Source organism: Bos indicus, chromosome 12 (assembly GCF_029378745.1).
Source record: "Bos indicus isolate NIAB-ARS_2022 breed Sahiwal x Tharparkar chromosome 12, NIAB-ARS_B.indTharparkar_mat_pri_1.0, whole genome shotgun sequence".
Classification (NCBI taxonomy): Eukaryota; Metazoa; Chordata; class Mammalia; order Artiodactyla; family Bovidae; genus Bos; species Bos indicus.
In genome coordinates this window covers 88,228,391-88,245,016 of record NC_091771.1, presented here as the reverse complement: position 1 = coordinate 88,245,016, position 16,626 = coordinate 88,228,391, and the positions used below count along the sequence as shown (strand labels likewise).

Genomic DNA, 16,626 nt, shown 5'->3' with positions numbered 1-16,626 from the left:
GCCTGTTTCACTGCGAGAATTAGAGCCGCGCGGCCGTAGCCTCAGGGGGCTGTGCCCGCACCCCAAACCTGCGGCTCCGGGAAATTTTCATTAAGGGGGTCAAGACACCGTCAGCCCTGAGGTCTGGACAGGAGACGCAAGCCAGAGATGCACCCGCCCGCAGGGACCGGGAGGGGCCTAGCCCCGCCCCGCCCCGCCCCGCCTCGCCTCGCCCCGCCCCGCCCCGCCCCGCCTCGCCTCGCCTCGCCTCAGGGATCCTGGCCCCACCCCCGACGCTTCAGGCCCCGCCCTCCAGCCCGGCGCCGCAGGCCACGCCCCCCCCCCCCCCCGCCCCGTCCCTGTGCGCTCTCGGCTCGGCAGCAGGCGGGACGCAGCGGCCGCGCTGCTTTCGCTCCTTTGTGCTCGGACGGCGGCGGTGGCCTCTCGGGTCCTCCGTGAGGCGTCTTCTCTGCTCGCCAGTCCGCGCTCTTCCGTGACGGACCATGTCGGCGGTGGGAGCGGGCGCGGGTGTGGAGGCGGGCTTCTCCAGCGAGGAGCTGCTGTCGCTCCGCTTCCCGCTGCACCGCGCCTGCCGCGACGGGGACCTGGCCGCGCTCTGCTCGCTGCTGCAGCAGACGCCGCGCGCCCATCTGGCCGCCGAGGACTCCTTCTACGGCTGGACGCCGGTGCACTGGGCCGCACACTTCGGCAAGGTGGGCGCGGGCCCTTTAAGGCGCCATCTTCCGCGGCTTTGCTGCGGGGGCCGAGGAGAAGGGGTCGGGGGCTGAGGCTCGGGGGTCGCGGGGCGTATCGGGGACGGGGGCAGAACCGGGGGGGCCGCGGCGGCGCCGCGAGGGTCCGGGGCGTTTGGTCGGCGGCGCGGGGGGCGACCGCGGCCCCGAGGGGCGCGCGGGGCGCGCCGGCGGAAACGGGCCCGGCGTGCGCGGCGCATGTGCGGCGGCGCAAGTTTCGGACGCGGGCTGCCGCTCCGAGGCGCCGCCCAGGCGGCGAGGTTCGTTCGCAGCCGGCGGAGCTGAGGGCCGGGCCGCCCTTGGTGGAGACGCGGCGCGCTAAGTGGCGCGCCGGCGCGAGCGTCTCTGAGGGGAGGCTCTCAGGGCGGCGCGCGGGCGCGTCTCCGAGGGAAGGCTCTCTGAGGGGAACTTCAACGCGCGGAGCCTCTGCCGGGCCTCCTCGCGCCCGCGGGGGGAGCCGCCCTCAGGTCCCGAGGCGGGGCCGCCACCCGAGGGCCGAGTTGGAGGGTTTCGGGCTCAGGCGGCCGCGGCGCTCGGCGCCTCTGGGGGCTCCGGGCCGCGTGTCGCCCGGGTTGTGTGGTCCGCGGCGCGTCGGTTGCCTCGGGACTGGGCGGAGCGGGTCGGTGTGCTCGCTCGGTCGTGTCCGCCTCTTGCGACCCCGTGGACTGGGCCTGTCAGGCTCCTCTGTCCATGGGCGTCTGCGGGCGAGGGCACCGGCGTGCCCCGTCCGCGCGGTCCTTGGGTGGCTCGACCCGAGGAGTGCTCGTCCAGGGGCGTCCTCCAGGCTTCTCAGAAGCGGCCGCAACGACTTGCTTGTACCGGCTGCGGTCACAGCCCGGCGAGAACTTTTGGGAAGCAGCTTCCCGGCCCCCAGGAAAACGAAGCCGGGTTTATCTCCGTGAGAGAAGTGAGAGGGAGTCACGACGGCGGGGCGAGGAGGGTAGTCGTCCGGGGCCTTGAGATTCCCCCAACACCCCGCGGGCCTCGGGGAAATCAGCGTCAATAAACAGGAACAAAAGCGCCTTCCGGCGCGTCTCCCTGCAGCCTGGAATCCCCAGCCGGTCAATTAGCCCGGGAGCCATCTCCCTGCTGAGCGCGTCTTGCTTCCTTTTTACGTTAAACTAGGTAATTCTCAAAGCATTGGTTCTCGGCTTCTTCGTGTTTGGGGGGCGGGGGGAGGGCAAGAGACACCCTGGTAGCGGGCTTCCCAGGTGTTCCAAGGAACTCGCCTGCCAATGCAGGAGACGGTTCCGTCCCGGGTTGAGAAGATCCCCTGGAGAAGGAAATGGCAACTCCCTCCAGTATTCTAGTCTGGGAAATCCCGTGGACAGAGGAGCCTGGTGGGCCACGGTCCACGGGGTCCCAAAGGGTCGGACACGACTTAGGGACTAAACAGTACCGCCACCACCCTTGTAATAGCCAAGGCAGGTTTTTTGGGGAAAGGTTCCCCTATTGATTCCGATCCTCCCTACCCTGATTGAGAAGGACACAGCATGGCAATCCCAAACATTCTGTAAAATGCCTAAGGACTGCTTACAAAGGGCTATTTAGAAATATTTACCAAGGCACAGGTACTTCCCTATCTTTAGGAATTAAATATAGCCATAACTGGAAGATGGCTATGATGATGGAAGTGGTGGATTTCATGCATGTGTATTTGGTAATAAAAATGAAGCCAGCTGAATTCACCAAGTCTCTGCTTGTACAGAACATGAGTAGTAACACTGGACCCCAAGTAGTAGATGGCCCTCAGAGACCAAAAGTTGTAACTGGAGCCTTTTATTTTAGTGCCTTTGGTTGTCTTGACTCTCACTGTAGGGTCTTCGATGCAGAAGGGGCCGTGAGAAAAGGCTGTTAGGGCAAAAGTTAGGCCAGGACTCTGGACTGAGAATTCTCAGCCCTGCCTCCCCGCACCCTGCCCGCAGCTTCCCTCCTTTGGTGCACACGCAGGCCTTCACTGTTCTCTGCCTGTGCAAGAGCCAGCTGACCATTTAGCATGCTGTGAATGACTCTGAGGGCATTGCAGGCGGCTCAGTGGTAAAGAACCACCCACCCCACCCCTCCCGCCAATGCAAGAGTCGTGGGTTCCATCCCTGGGTGGGAAATTCTCCCTGGAGAAGAAAGTGGCAGCCCACTCCAGTGTTTTTGTCCGGGGAGTCCCATGGGCAGGGGAGCCTGGCGGGCTGTAGTCCATGGAGCTGCGAAAGAGTCAGATGCAACCGAGCCTGCACCGAGCCCTCATTGTTCTCCGCCTGTGCGAGAGCCAGCTGAGCGCTTAGCATGTTGTGAACTACTCTCAGCCCTCAATCTGTGTTCCTAGAAATGTGCCAACTGCGCACTAATTACCTAACCATTTTATGAGGCTTGTTCTCGCCCAGAGGACTAAACCAGACATTTAAAAACTCTGATTACACCTTGTTTTTACAAGGTGTCCTACTGAACAGTATCTTTCCAAAATTCCAAACCTGGTTTCCTTCATCAAACCGTGGTTAACAAATTTAAGTCCGGGGACCTCTCAGTTCATATTAAGATTAACCACTTTTGACATATCAAGTGGTTTTTATCCTTATTTCATTTTTGTTGCTTTGAGACCTGCTCATCTTGTCACTACTATTGGCCTTCATTTTTCACTCAGTACATTAATAAAAGCAATATATAAAAATATACCAAAATAGTACCTCTTTTTCAGCCTTTACTCTCAGATTCAGATTTCTTGAGGACAAACCATATTTTAAATCTGTACCACCAACTACGAGTTCATCCTCACAAAATTGTTGATGGCAGTGCTCTGTCTTTTGCAAGGAAACAATGAAATTACTGAAAGAGGATAAGAGACACGGGGTGAGACCCAGGGGTAGCCGATTGTTCCTCACCTGAGGTCTGTCCTCTGGAGGAGAATTGCTGGCAGTGAGCAATTTTTTTCCCCCACTGAGTCTGCATGGTGTTTGGGAAGGAGAAACAGGCGATCGTCCTCGATGTGAGGACACGCTGGGTGGAACAGTGGGAGTCTCTGAGGACAGCAGACCTTCCCTCCCAGTGCTGGGCACAGCGTAGGCACTTGCTGAATCCTTGAGTGTGATGGCTCTTTCTCCAGAGGCTAGTGTGGTGCTGGAGTCCGGCTGCAGAGTCTCGTCCTGACTCCCGCCCATCTGTCTGTCTGAGTCACCTGCCTGGGCAGAGCTCACCTGTGCTGCTCAGCCAGTTTTTTCCTGGATGGGGGGAGGGGTTCTATACAGACTGTGACAAGATGAATGCTGCCCTCTCGCCTGCTCAGCACTGTCTTCTCCCTGAGATCTGGAGCTGGCCCTGAGTGCGGCCTGTGCAGGACGCAGAAAATCCAACTAATCACTCTTAACTGTTCATAACGTTTTTAGAATAGTCCGTGATAGTGGCAAAGCTTAGTTCTGATCAAAATCCTGGAATACACAATCTAGTCTCTTCTGATTTGAGCTTTTTTAAAGATTGAAGTATAGTTGATTTACATTATATTGGTTTTGTTAGTTGTAGAAAAAACATTTAAATTTGTATTGTGTCTATCATTTTGACTTCCTATTCCTGTGTACCAGCTTTTTTACAAGGAAGAGGAAAAATGTGTTTTTAAATAAGCCTTTTAAATTTTGTGATATTGGGGAGGCATGACTTACTTTCTTAAACAGAAAAAAGTTTAGCAAAACACCGCTTGTCTCAACCATAGAGTTTAGATTGAGCAGTGTTACTAGTATACTGACTTTTGTGCCTCTTTCATCCCCTCTTCTCCAAGTTGGAATGCTTGATACAGTTGGTGAGAGCGGGGGCCACCCTGGACGTCTCCACCACCCGTTACGCACAGACCCCAGCCCACATTGCCGCTTTCGGGGGACACCCTCAGTGCCTCGTCTGGTTGATCCAAGCAGGAGCCAGCATTAACAAACCGGTAAGGGAGTGCCTGTGATTGACATGGTTTGTTTTTGTTTTCTTCTTCCAGCTGTAATTACATGGTGTTGAGTTTTAAATTGAGGCCTTAATTAGAGTGTAAGATCTTTACCTGTGGGCTAACTGGAACTTAAGTTTATTAAACTGTTTGTGGATAATTGGCCTTCACGGAGCAATGCTTTCTGCTCAGAGTGCTTTCACCTGTTGTGTGACTCGCTGTGATGAAGCGAGCTGCCCAAGGTCACAGCTGGTGCGGAAGGAGTCTGGTCGTGAGCCTAGGTTTCCTGGCTCCCCTGCTCACAGCTGCCTTAGCTTCATCCCCACCGATGGTTGTGAGAACACACCTGTTCAGCAGAAGAGTGGCTGTGAAGTCATCTACAGTCATCTGGTTGCGATAGCTTCAGCAGGCGCGTTAGCTTCGGCAGTTCACCATCTGAGTTACGTCGCGCCAGGTACTAGGTGGGGATGATGACCAGATGGAGGGAGGTAGTCAGGGGTCAAGTAGAAAGTGACTCCTAGACACCAGATTGAGGAAAGGTGGTGTAGCAGTCGTTTGACTCGGGTCAGTGAGGAAGGGGAGTGAGGGTGCGACTGGGTAGAGAGGAAGGGCCACGAGGAGAGCCTGGATTTGGGCCCATTTCTTGCTGCTCCGCTCACCAGTTACCCTCCACGCCACCCTCTCTCACACAGGCTCCTCCTGTGCTTTGTCGCCTTTGTCCGAGGATTCAGGAGTTCCCAGGGGGCAGCTGTGTGTGGTTGTGGCGCTGGGCGTCGCCTGTCCCCACCAGTCTCCTTCCTGCTCCTGGATTCTCCTCCCCCTTCCTCCTGGTGGAAAGGGCGCGCCCTGCCTCCTGTCTCTCTGGCCTTGGGCAAGCTGTTTTCTTGGTTGTGACTCAACTTCCTTATCAGTGAGATAGGACAGTGCGAACAGCAGTAATTACTGTTTAGTATATATGTAGAGTTTTAAGTGTAGAACCTTCTTCATGATTATTTTAATTAAGTTGTTACATAACATTTAATTTGGAGAGCTCTAAAGAAGTCGTCTAATGCTGTGTTTCAAAGATTTTTAAGCCCAGAAGCCCCCTTTTCATATAATGATTTATAGCAGCTCGGTATTTACTGCAGACACCCCTTCCCTGAGCTGCTCTGGATGGTACTGTGTAGAAGCCCTCCTCAGTTCTGCTCCCAGGGCAGACCCCAGATCCCAGTCTCCTTGCAGCTCTCCTCTAGTGTTGAAACGGCCCACCTGGCTCCACGTCCCCAGTCCTCTCACAGACGAGGGTATTGCTGGGTCCTGACATCCCTCTTGGGGGGACCTTGGCTGGCTGCGGTCTCACATGGGGAGCTTCGGCCCCTCTGAGGCTTGGCTGCCAGGCTGGACTGCCGTGACCAGCACCCCGCGCCCCTGAGGCCCCAGTAGGCTTCCTGTCGGCTCATCTCAAGGTAGACAGTTTTTCCTCATTTCCCACATAAACATACAAAACTAAATCCAGGTTTTTGTTATTCTTCATGTGCGTATAATTTTTGGAACCTAGTCTTAATAAATTTTGTTTTAACTCATGTTCTAGTCTTAATCTTTTGGCATGTTAGTTACTACTAACCTTTCTGAGCTCATTTTCCTCAAGTGTAATGGAGACTTTTGCTGCCATCGCTGAGGTTGGCATGAGTGGTCACTGAAGCCTGGATGTGCTGTCTCGAGGCTCAGTGCTCTGAGATGACCCAAAGAGGAAGTGGAGTTCATTTTTAAGTGGTTTATTTTTGTAGTCCATAAGTCCTGTCTTTAATACCCCTTCTAGAATGGTGCTGGTGTTTGATACTGCCTTTAGTTTCTCATAACTAGATTAGAAATAAGGTTTTTTTTTTTTTTTTTTTAATTAAGATTCAAGGTGGCTTCTCCGCCTCGGGTCTCTGGCGCGGCTCCCTCTCTTTTATGACTCAGAGTCTGCCAGCAGTAGTTCTAGAATCATGTTACAAGCCGTTTGGTATTTTTGAAATATGACTGGCCTGAACTTGAGATGTGAGCAACCATGAAATGGCTCTTGCCTCTCATTCCGTTGGTTGCAGTTTTCTTTAAATAGTGTTCATTCTGCCCTTCCCAGCTGAAATGGTCTCCTCGCACACCACGAAGTAGGAGCAAGGTGGCTCTGCTCTCTTCTCTGCCTTCTGTTGCTATCTCACCGTCTTCTTGAAACAATATAGAAAACCTTTTCTTGTACTAAAGATAGTTTTTAAAAGTCCGCTTTGTGTTCTTTAGTCTCTGTTATTTGGCAGAATGTCATCTGAGTCTTGGTTCTGCTCTTCCTGGCGATGCACATGGGTGCTTGTTGCCTCCTTTCTGCGTGTCCTTAGTACGTGCCTCTCCCCTCCCTTCCCTTTCAGAGAATAGGGGTAGGTTTTTGTAGTTGTCCTAAGTCTGACTTTACCAGATAGTTTACTGTATAGACTCATGATTTTCTGTTTCTTTCTTCAAAGATGGGACTATCCTGTTGGGGATTTTACATTGCTTGTGAGCTTGATACGTGCTTTTCGCTCCAGTAAGCAGTTGAGTCTCTCCCATTGTGTCGTTTCGTACAGTGCTCTGCCGCTCTCTCTATGCAGCCCTCACCTCAGTCTCCCCTGTGAGCTAATGGTCCCCAGTGCTGTGCGCGTGCGCAGTTGCCTCACTCCTGCTTCCTGTCTTTTCCCGTAGCTGTGTGTAGTCTTATGCACCAAGTTCCCATTCAGTGATGATGGGATATGATTGATTCAAGGACTGTTGGCATTTCTGAAGCAGAAAGTCCTAAATCAGTTGTTCTAACAGAAGCAGCTTCTCTTGCTCGCTCTTTCTTGACCTTTTATTTTACCCCCGCGTCTGTGAATGAAATTGTATTTCAGATTGTTTTGGTCCTTTCATACAGTGTAGAGTAATCCTTTTCTTTAATGACTGTATTATTCTTCAGAGTCATCTCCCTGAATCACTCACTGCCTCTGCCTCCTTCAACGTTGTTTTCTGAAGGGGCTGCTGCTGCTGCTAAGTCACTTCAGTCATGTCCGACTTTGCGACCCCATAAACGGTAGCCCACCAGGCTCCCCCGTCCCTGGGATTCTCCAGGCAAGAATACTGGAGTAGGTTGCCATTTCCTTCTCCAATGCATGCATGCTTGCTAAGTCGCTTCAGTCGTGTCCAACTCTGTGTGACCCTGTGGACAGCAGCCTTCCAGGCTCCTCTGTCCATGGGATTCTCTAGGTAAGAATACTGCAGGGGGTTGCCATTTCCTTCTCCTCTGAAGGAAAGGTTCTAATGCAGCCTTTCTGAAGGTCCTTAAACACAGCTGCCCGTCACAAACAGCCTAAACTGTGCAGAGCTGCCTGTGTCTGACTCTGTGTTCTCTATTTTTTCTCGACCATTTATCTCAGCTGTTGCTGCTGCTGCTAAGTCGATTCAGTCATGTCCGACCCTGTGCGACCCCATAGATGGCAGCCCACCAGACTCCCCCCGTCCCTGGGATGCTCCAGGCAAGAATGCTGGAGTAGGTTGCCATTTCCTTCTCCAGTGCGTGCAAGTGAAAAGTGAAAGTGAAGTCGCTCAGTCGTGTCTGACTCCCAGCGACTCCATGGACTGCAGCCCACTAGGCTCCTCCGTCCATGGGATTTTCCAGGCAAGAGTACTGGAGTGGGGCACCATCGCCTTCTCTGCTTTATCTCAGCAGTCTCGTCTAAAGCATAGTCCTGATTCACGCTCAGGTTAAAACATCCGGGGCAGTGGGGGCCCTGGCTGTGCCTGAGATGATGTGTGGCCTCAGGGTGTCCCTGTGGGAGATGCAGATAAACATGGGTACACTAGACCAGGCCTTGGATGTTAGGCCTGGGTTACTAGTTTTGTGTGAGGACAGTGATCTTGCGTTGTATATTCATTGGCACAGTGATTCACCATAAGAATTATTTCTCAATTGCGCCTACAGTACACATGCTGTCATTGCTGCCAAGGCCCCTTGGTGGTTCTGTTTTCGCCCTGAGAATCCAGGAGAGTGTGCTCCTTCCTTGGTCTGCTCTTCTGTTCTCTTTCATCTACATTTTTTTTGTGTTTTGCTTTAAATTTGGCTCGCCTTACTCTGTTTCAAAGAGGGCTGAGGTGGTCCACGGCCTTCATTAATGACTCTGGAATGTGGATCTGAATGTTTTCACTGTTGTGTATCATTTTTGTCGTTTCAGGACTGTGAGGGCGAGACTCCTATTCACAAGGCGGCTCGCTCTGGGAGCCTGGACTGCATTAGTGCCCTGGTGGCTAACGGGGCTCAAGTCGAGTAAGCGTCTTCATTTATTCCTGCCAACGGAAGATGTAGTCAGGGGTGCTGTGTTTAGAGACAGGTTTAGAGCAAGCACAAGTCCTAAGCTTTGTTTTTAACATTAGTAATCCAGTTTCGCTTTTTAGATCGGTTGGCGGCAGTGAGCAGGTTGTTGTATGGGTTAAGTTGACCACCAGCAGAAGGGGCCTTGACCACAGCAGCCTTGGAATTCTTGCCATGAGAGTGAGCAAGTGAATTAGGGTGGAGATGACAGTTAACCCGTTAAGTTTGGAGCCTGGCATTGTTGACTTTGCCACCACCTAGCTGTGTCACTGTGGGCGAGTCTTCAAATTTTGCCAAGTTTTAGTTTCCAAATGAGTGCCTTGAATTGGATTACATTATCTTTTCAGGCCTCTCTGGCTCAAAATATCTTGCAGACAGTTAGCTTTTCTAAATTTTTATTTCCTTATCTTTTATTAGATATGAGAACATCTTATGTTTTAAAACCTATGATTTTTAACGATTTTATAATTCCATGGAAAATGGAACTGTATACAATAGACTTCAAACTCATTCTGAGTTTTTGATACTGATGTCATAATTTTCGAATATCCTTGTCTTAGCCCAGGTTACATCAACTGGCTTATTTAGAGCTTCATTGAACAATATTAGCATTTAAGTGTATTAATTTTAAAATGTGATTGTGTATGCAAATCATTAGCTAGACATGGCGTTATACATTTATTTTAGTATTAAATTTATTTGTATTAACTTTCTCTTAAAGATTTATTATAAAAATTTTTCTTCTGCAGTTCACAGCATTAACAAAATGGATGCGGTTTTCACCCTTAAATGTTGAGTGTAAGCTATAGAGCTGTAATAACCAAAATAACTGTGATAATATCAGCTTTCTTGTTTTACCGAGTGTATTGAATATTTCAGAAAAATTAATTACAAATCACTTTATTCTAATTGGAAATGTGAAAATTTAGACTTTGGGAAAAAACCCACAAAACTTAGTTTAACCCTTTGGTTTCCACTTCATTGTTTTGACTCTGTATTATAATAAATATTGAAAATAGATCCTGGACAGCAGAACCATATACATTAATGTAAGGCCTGTCTAATACCAAGGGCTATCATTAGACTCTTCGTATCTTAGCTTCTGTTTCAGGAAGTGTTATATTGTTAAGACTGGACATTGGTATGGGCTTGAATCATTTACTTGTATAGCCATTTAGTGTTATAACTATGACCTGTATCACCTGTTACATTGCAGGGAGCCTTGTGACTTCATGTGTAGTTATAACTTAAGGTAATGTAAAAACAATTGATGATTCACTAATGAATATATTACATAGTTTTAAAAAGCACCGAGACGATTCTCCATGCATTGCTTTAAAGCAAAGTTATAGATGCCATTTTCTTTGCTGTTTTTAGGTTTAAAACTCTGATCTTTAATTTTAATAACAGAAGCTTTGATTATGAAATACAGAGTCATAAAATAATCGATTAAATTCCTTAATTGTCATTTATTAAAATAATGAATAATCAGAAGTTGATCTTCTTGATGACTTATTTTTCTAAACAATAATTGGTCCTGAGCATTTTATTACTAAGATGTTTTATTCACTTTAATGGATAGCTTAATCCTTTGAACCAGTAAATATCTTTCTTTTGCTATGTCCTTTTTTTAATAGGTGTCTTTTTTAAATGAGATCATTTTATTTACAATTCTGTCCTTGTTACAGGACCCTCGAGTGTCTCTTTCCCACCAAGTGTGACTGAGCATGGCCTGAGTGCCAGCTTGCTTTTCCTTCTCAGTATAAGCCCCTCCCTTGGGACCCTGCACATGGCGATTTCCCTGGTCTGAACTTTCACATAGTTTTTAGAACAAATACTTAGCCTGAGCCACCTGCCAAACGCAGCGTTTAAAATTGTAAGTCTTTGGCCTGGAGGTAGAGCCCAGTGGTCATTATTAATCGCTGTTGTACGTGTGGTTATTCAGTTTTAACACACAGACAAAATGTCAATGTTGCCAGTAAGCCAAATTGTAAATTGCTTTTTAATATCTGTTCTGCACATTTTTATAGTTTAATACTTTTAGTCTACCAACAAATAATACTTTAATTCCCCCCCAAATTATGATATACTTAGGTCTTTTGTTTTCTGTTAGGCTGCCCATATGGTAAGGTGCAGCCCTGACCAGTGCCTTTTTGTTTTAAGAGCATCAAGGGGCACAAAATTACCTTACTTAAAGTTACTAATTTTTTTTCCCCAGTTCAGATTGAACTGGAGTGTTAATATTACATGCTGTAAATGGAGTAGTGGAAATTTTTCCTTTTTCTGTGACTAGATTAAGAGCTGTCTTGTATCAGTGTTTTATCACACTTGGTGGTAATTAATAATTTTGTTATTAACTCCTACTTTGCTTTTTATATATCTGCTACATAAAGTGGCCAAAATCTGAAGTTGCTGCTTTTTTGGTCATGGGGTAGATAATGGTGAGGGCCTGCGGGCCAGGCGACCGTGGCTAGAGCGGTTTGTTACATACCCTACTTGTCAATGTAGGCCGCGTCCCTAAGGTGGCGCACGTGCTGGCACCACACGTGAGTATGTCGATGGAGTTTCTTTTTCTTCTCTTATTTTACATCTTGAGTTTTGGTGCCAAGTTTTCTTTTTCACGTAAGGTTTTGTTTCTGCTTATATGACTGTTGTTGGTATCCGCCACTGTTTCCATCCAAAACTAAGAACCAACAGGACGGTGGCGGTGCTGCGGCCAGATTACAGTATGAGTGTGTATGCTTTAAATGATCCAGACCGCTGCAGATGCTTCTCACTCTTTTTCTCAAGGATGAAGTTTGCATCAAGTTAAACTGTCAGCATCTTGACCTTTGCTTGTGTGACAGTTCAGTTCTTTGCAGTCGCAGTTTGAATGCTGCTTGTTTGATTGGAAGAAGGGCAAATCATATCATGGGAAAGTTGATTCTTCAATCAATTCAACTAACAATATAAAATTAAGTCTTAATGGGATTTCCAAGAAAGACTCTTGAAAATTTGCTGTCTGCTGATGATTAAGACCTGTCACTACCAGCTTTGTAAACTACGGTTTTCTGCCCTTGAATTAGCTTTACTTTAGTACTTTGACACTGATTGATTTTTAATATTTTTATTGTCTTGAGAGATAATGGAGAATGTTTCCTTATCAATCTATAAAAGTCGATTTTTTTAATGCCTCAGAAGAGAAAAATGGATTTAGTGAGATTTAGAGATTCAGAATTGCTTGCATCAAAGGCCAGTTTGCTAGTCTATTTTAATATCACTTTGTACAGGTGCCAGTGTTTAATTGTGACAGAGTCCCACAGCTTTCTATAAGAGAGTATTTCATAAAAGCCATTGGTTCTGTGGTGACTGGATAGATCTTCCAATGAGCTACATGTATTTTAACTTAATTATTTTGATCCCAAGAGAAAGTTAGTTATGATCATCGATAGGGAGAGACGCATCCATGGCCTTAAATAGGCAAGTTCAGTGATTGACTCTGAAAAAATCTTTCTTGCCTGATATAGAAAATGGACACAGGTGATTAAAGTTAACAGAAGTCTTAACATGGGGTCTTAATAGATTTTTCAGTGTTGCAAAAAAAGTATTTTGCTGAACTTCTAAGAATGCATAACTGAAATGGAGTTGGTTTAGTTTGGTCCAGGTTTATGACCCACCTTTATTTGCTGACCCATAGAGCCCCGTCTAGAAGCAGAATTTTCACTGGGGCAAATCACGTGACGAGCATATTTGATGTTAGTGTCGAAAGCTGGTTGCACATTTGCCCGTGGCAAAATGTAATCCATATTTATTCTATTAGACATTTGTTCACATTTGAAGCTTGAAACTTCTTTTCATTTGTTCACCCATTTGCCCTTCAGAGTAATAGTGCAAATCTGAAATGTAGGGGAAGTGAGTAGTAGTTTCTGATCTTGGGATCCTGTGCGTTCCATTCTGGCCTTGTCACTGCAGCAGACTGGGTTTCCTGATTCTGGTTTCCTTTATTAAGCGACTGCAGGCAGGTGGAGGGATCACTCCAAGGCAGCTGCTGGGATCTGCTTGCTGGGAAGGAGCAGGTAGTGGGGGGCCTGGGGCGCTCTAGACTTGTCATAGCAGCCTGAATAGTACCCACGTTTTAATATTTGTTTAATCACTGCTTTTATAAATAGTGCTTTCAAATAAAACCAATGATTTCTAAATTCAGATGTCTTTTCCTTTGCCAAATTATAGTGGGAGCCTGTTAACTATTTTGTCAGACTCTTTGAATGATGCTGTTGTGTTTTAATGTATGCAGACATAGTTGGGGTTCAGTTGCAAATTAAAACTACCCCCAGTAGTGTTGAACTTGAAATGAAAACTTGGCACCAAATTTATTCAAGTAGAAACTTTAAAAAATACTTTCTTCCTATTGTTAACCTGAAAAATATATTTAAGAATGTTTTCATAATTACTTATTTAAGAGTTTGGATACCAAAGGGTTAAAAATACACATGTTTTTCTTTTATTGAAGACATTTTAGATGTTTGTAATGTTTTGTCTGTACAAATGGGCGTTTAGTAATGTTTTATCTTTTTTTTTTTTTAATGATTCCATGTATTTGCTTATTTCCATCTAGGAATAGTTACTAATGTATTTGAGATACAGCATACCAAATTTTAAAGTAACCAGAATCGTGAGTTAATGGTTTTTAGTCCATACTGTTAAACTTTTGTTGAAATACTGACATGATTAAATTGGCTTCATGCTAAACGTTACTAGAAGTAACGGAAGGCAGTGTCTCAGAGTGGCAGCCCTTGGCACGGTGGCCACGCGGCAGTGGCTGCGCCGATAGCTGTGCTTCTGCACCTCGTGTATGTGTATGTATTTTCAATCAAAATGTTGCCTGCAAATATGTGATCCCTTATTATTTAAGTTTCCTGTTTATGAACCATTGCCCGTTTTAAATCACATAGAAGATTCTGAATCTGTAAAAACTACACATGTCAATGTTTTCCAGCTACGTAATTCGAATTGACTTGATTTTTTCAAGTAATCCTAGAAAGGGGGAGCATTCCATATAGAAACCGCTGAAACTGCCACAGGTGCTTCTCCGAACCCTTACCGCTGTGGCATTGAATGCTCAGTATGGCTTCCCTTCTCCACTCGAGGCATACTGTTGAGGTATTTGTTGCGGTGATTGGTTTTAATGCTAATCTAGGAATTCAGATATAGATTCTTTAGATTTGCATGCTTTGCTTACCCTAATTTATGATATCTACCTTTTTATTTGTAAACTAACAATAGTTAAGTTGAGATCAGAATTTTAACAGAAATATTATTTAGATAAAAATTGTGGTTATCTTTCATTGTCACATGGCATTAACTAAAAAGAAAACATCCTGAAGGTGATGTGACAACTCAGACTCTAAATATACTTCAGAAACTTCTGGATCCGTGGTTTTTCAAATTTTTTAAAAAAAGAAAACTATTGGAACGCTTCTCATATTCTGATGTTGTGACACTGTAAGTGGAAAATAGATGGGGATCAGCTGGCAGCAGAGCGGAGCTTTGTTCTAAAGTTCTTTGGGGATATATTGTTAGGTATAATAAGTTGTAATAAACCATTCAGAATTTTATTACAGAAAATACAGTGGAGTATAAAAAGTTTGATTTATTTTGCCAATTATTCAGTAGAATAATTCACAGCAGATACTGTTCTTTGTCTTCCCATGTTTTCCTATTCCAGTTTTGAAAGAACACTAGGAACTATTGGGGGGAAATGGGTAGAATGACTGTGTAGCCTCAGTGGAAGTTACAGGAACCAAGTCTGTCGACACGGGACAGTCGTCATGGCTTTCATAATGAATTGTAGCAAATGATTTTACTAGCCTCCAAATCTGATCATGTCAGCTTTTAAAGAAAGTCAGTTTTACAACTTTAACAGAGTAGACCCAATTTGAGCACCCAGGTTGACTGATGTCTGATTTTTTAAAATCTCTGCCCATTTTCCAAGACTTTTCAGATGGATGCCAGAGGGGGCCAGAGAGGTAAAGTAGAATTTGAAGCACATCCCATATGTGGCTTTTTGCTTTCAGAAATGGGCAGCGGGAAATCTTAGATCAGGTTCAGTCTGTTTGCCCAAGTACATCAACCAAAAACATTAAACTGGTGTGTATGTTTAATGATTTAATCTGAAAATAACGTGTACACTTACATTACTACCCCGTTTTCATGCAGAGCACAGTTCCTGAGAGTAATTTTACACAGTATCTACCAGATACTGTGAATTTCCCTTTGGACTGGTGTTTGCGGACTGCAGTCCAGACTTTGTCTTCAGCAGTCTCTCATGGGGTTGGTAGGTGTGGTCAGCAGGAAGTGTAGTGAATACCTCAGGATTGAAGAGTCAAGGCCTGACTGTTTAAAAAGTACTGTAACAACGAGAGGCCACATTCGAATGTAAAATTATCATAGAGCCTGTAAATCCTAAGTCACATTCATGTGCCCAGCTCCCACTGGATTTTTAGCAAAATCACTAGGTTTAAAATCTGCTTACACTTGGAACACTAGAATTTGAAGGCATAATAAATTGATGATACATTGTAACCAGGGTAACTGTTTCAACTCTTAAAATGTCAAAATTGAAACATGCTCAAGAAAGTGTATATTAAAAAATGAATTTAAAGACCTGAGCCTGTTTTGTTAAAGTGTCTTGGGAACTACACTACTTAATTATTATTTATTCTAGTCTTTAGCAAAAAGCCAGCATGATTTTCAGCCTCTGTGGAGTACATTTGAAAACCCTCTACTTAGGAAGTATTAAGAGGTGGTTTGAGGATTCAGACCTATAAAGGCAGTTTCGCCTTCTTCACTTTAAGTACATTGCCTGATTCAGTTGTGAGACACTTTGAACTTTCAACTGAAAACACTCAAATGAAATAGGAATGATTGTATTACTTCTCCCTGCTCTCTCAGAGTCTTATTTTTACATTCTTCTGAAGTTTACCTTCAGATATTTTTCTTGGTATTTGACATTTTGTGGTTTAACAGATTGGGCAGCCTTTAAAAAAGTTCGATTTTGTTTGAATTGAATAGTATGCAAAATTACCAGAGAGACATTTTTCAGGAACCAGTAGACATCTCTTATTAAGGGTTAGTGGTCTAGTCAGAGAAGGACAAATACCATATGATATCACTTGTGTGTGGAATCCAAAATAGGACACATATGAACTTATCTACAGAACAAACGCAGATTCACAGAGAGAACAGACCCGTTGCCAGGGTAAGAGGGGTGGGGAAGGCAAGGATTGGGAGTTGCGGGTTGGCAGGTGTAAACTCTTACATACAGGATGGATGAACAGGGTCCCACTGCAGCAGAAGGAGCTGCAGCATCGTAACTTCATCATGACAAACCATGATGGAAGAGAATATGGGAAAAAAGGCATACATAACGGAGTCACTTTGCTGTACAACAGACATTAACGTTGTAAATCAGCTGTACCTCAACCGATTTTTGAAAAGTAGAAGACTGTTTACTAATATCATCTACTGGGTAAATGTTACTCAACTAGTCCAACCCGTTGTTTGTTTCGTATGGCCCATAAACTAAGAATGATTTTTACATTTTTTAAATGGTTGAGTGAAAAATCAAAGGAATAATGTTTCATTTCACAATATGTAAAAATATATGAAAGTCAGAT

The 16,626-nt window shown here is 45.7% G+C and overlaps 1 protein-coding gene across 2 annotated transcripts in view; it reads left to right on the top strand.

Annotated features, from left to right (window-relative positions):
- The first annotated feature begins 327 nt into the window (after window positions 1-327).
- ANKRD10 (ankyrin repeat domain 10) overlaps window positions 328-16,626 on the top strand; it is a 31,911-nt gene continuing 15,612 nt past the window's right edge. Inside the window, exons 1-3 of one of the 2 annotated variants that reach the window (XM_019971749.2) lie at window positions 328-692; window positions 4,492-4,644; window positions 8,835-8,926. In XM_019971749.2, coding sequence (XP_019827308.2) covers window positions 483-692; window positions 4,492-4,644; window positions 8,835-8,926 — 455 coding nt within the window. In that variant the 5' untranslated portion in view covers window positions 328-482. The remainder of the gene's footprint in view (window positions 693-4,491; window positions 4,645-8,834; window positions 8,927-16,626) is intronic. The other variant, XM_019971750.2, reaches the window with a different exon arrangement.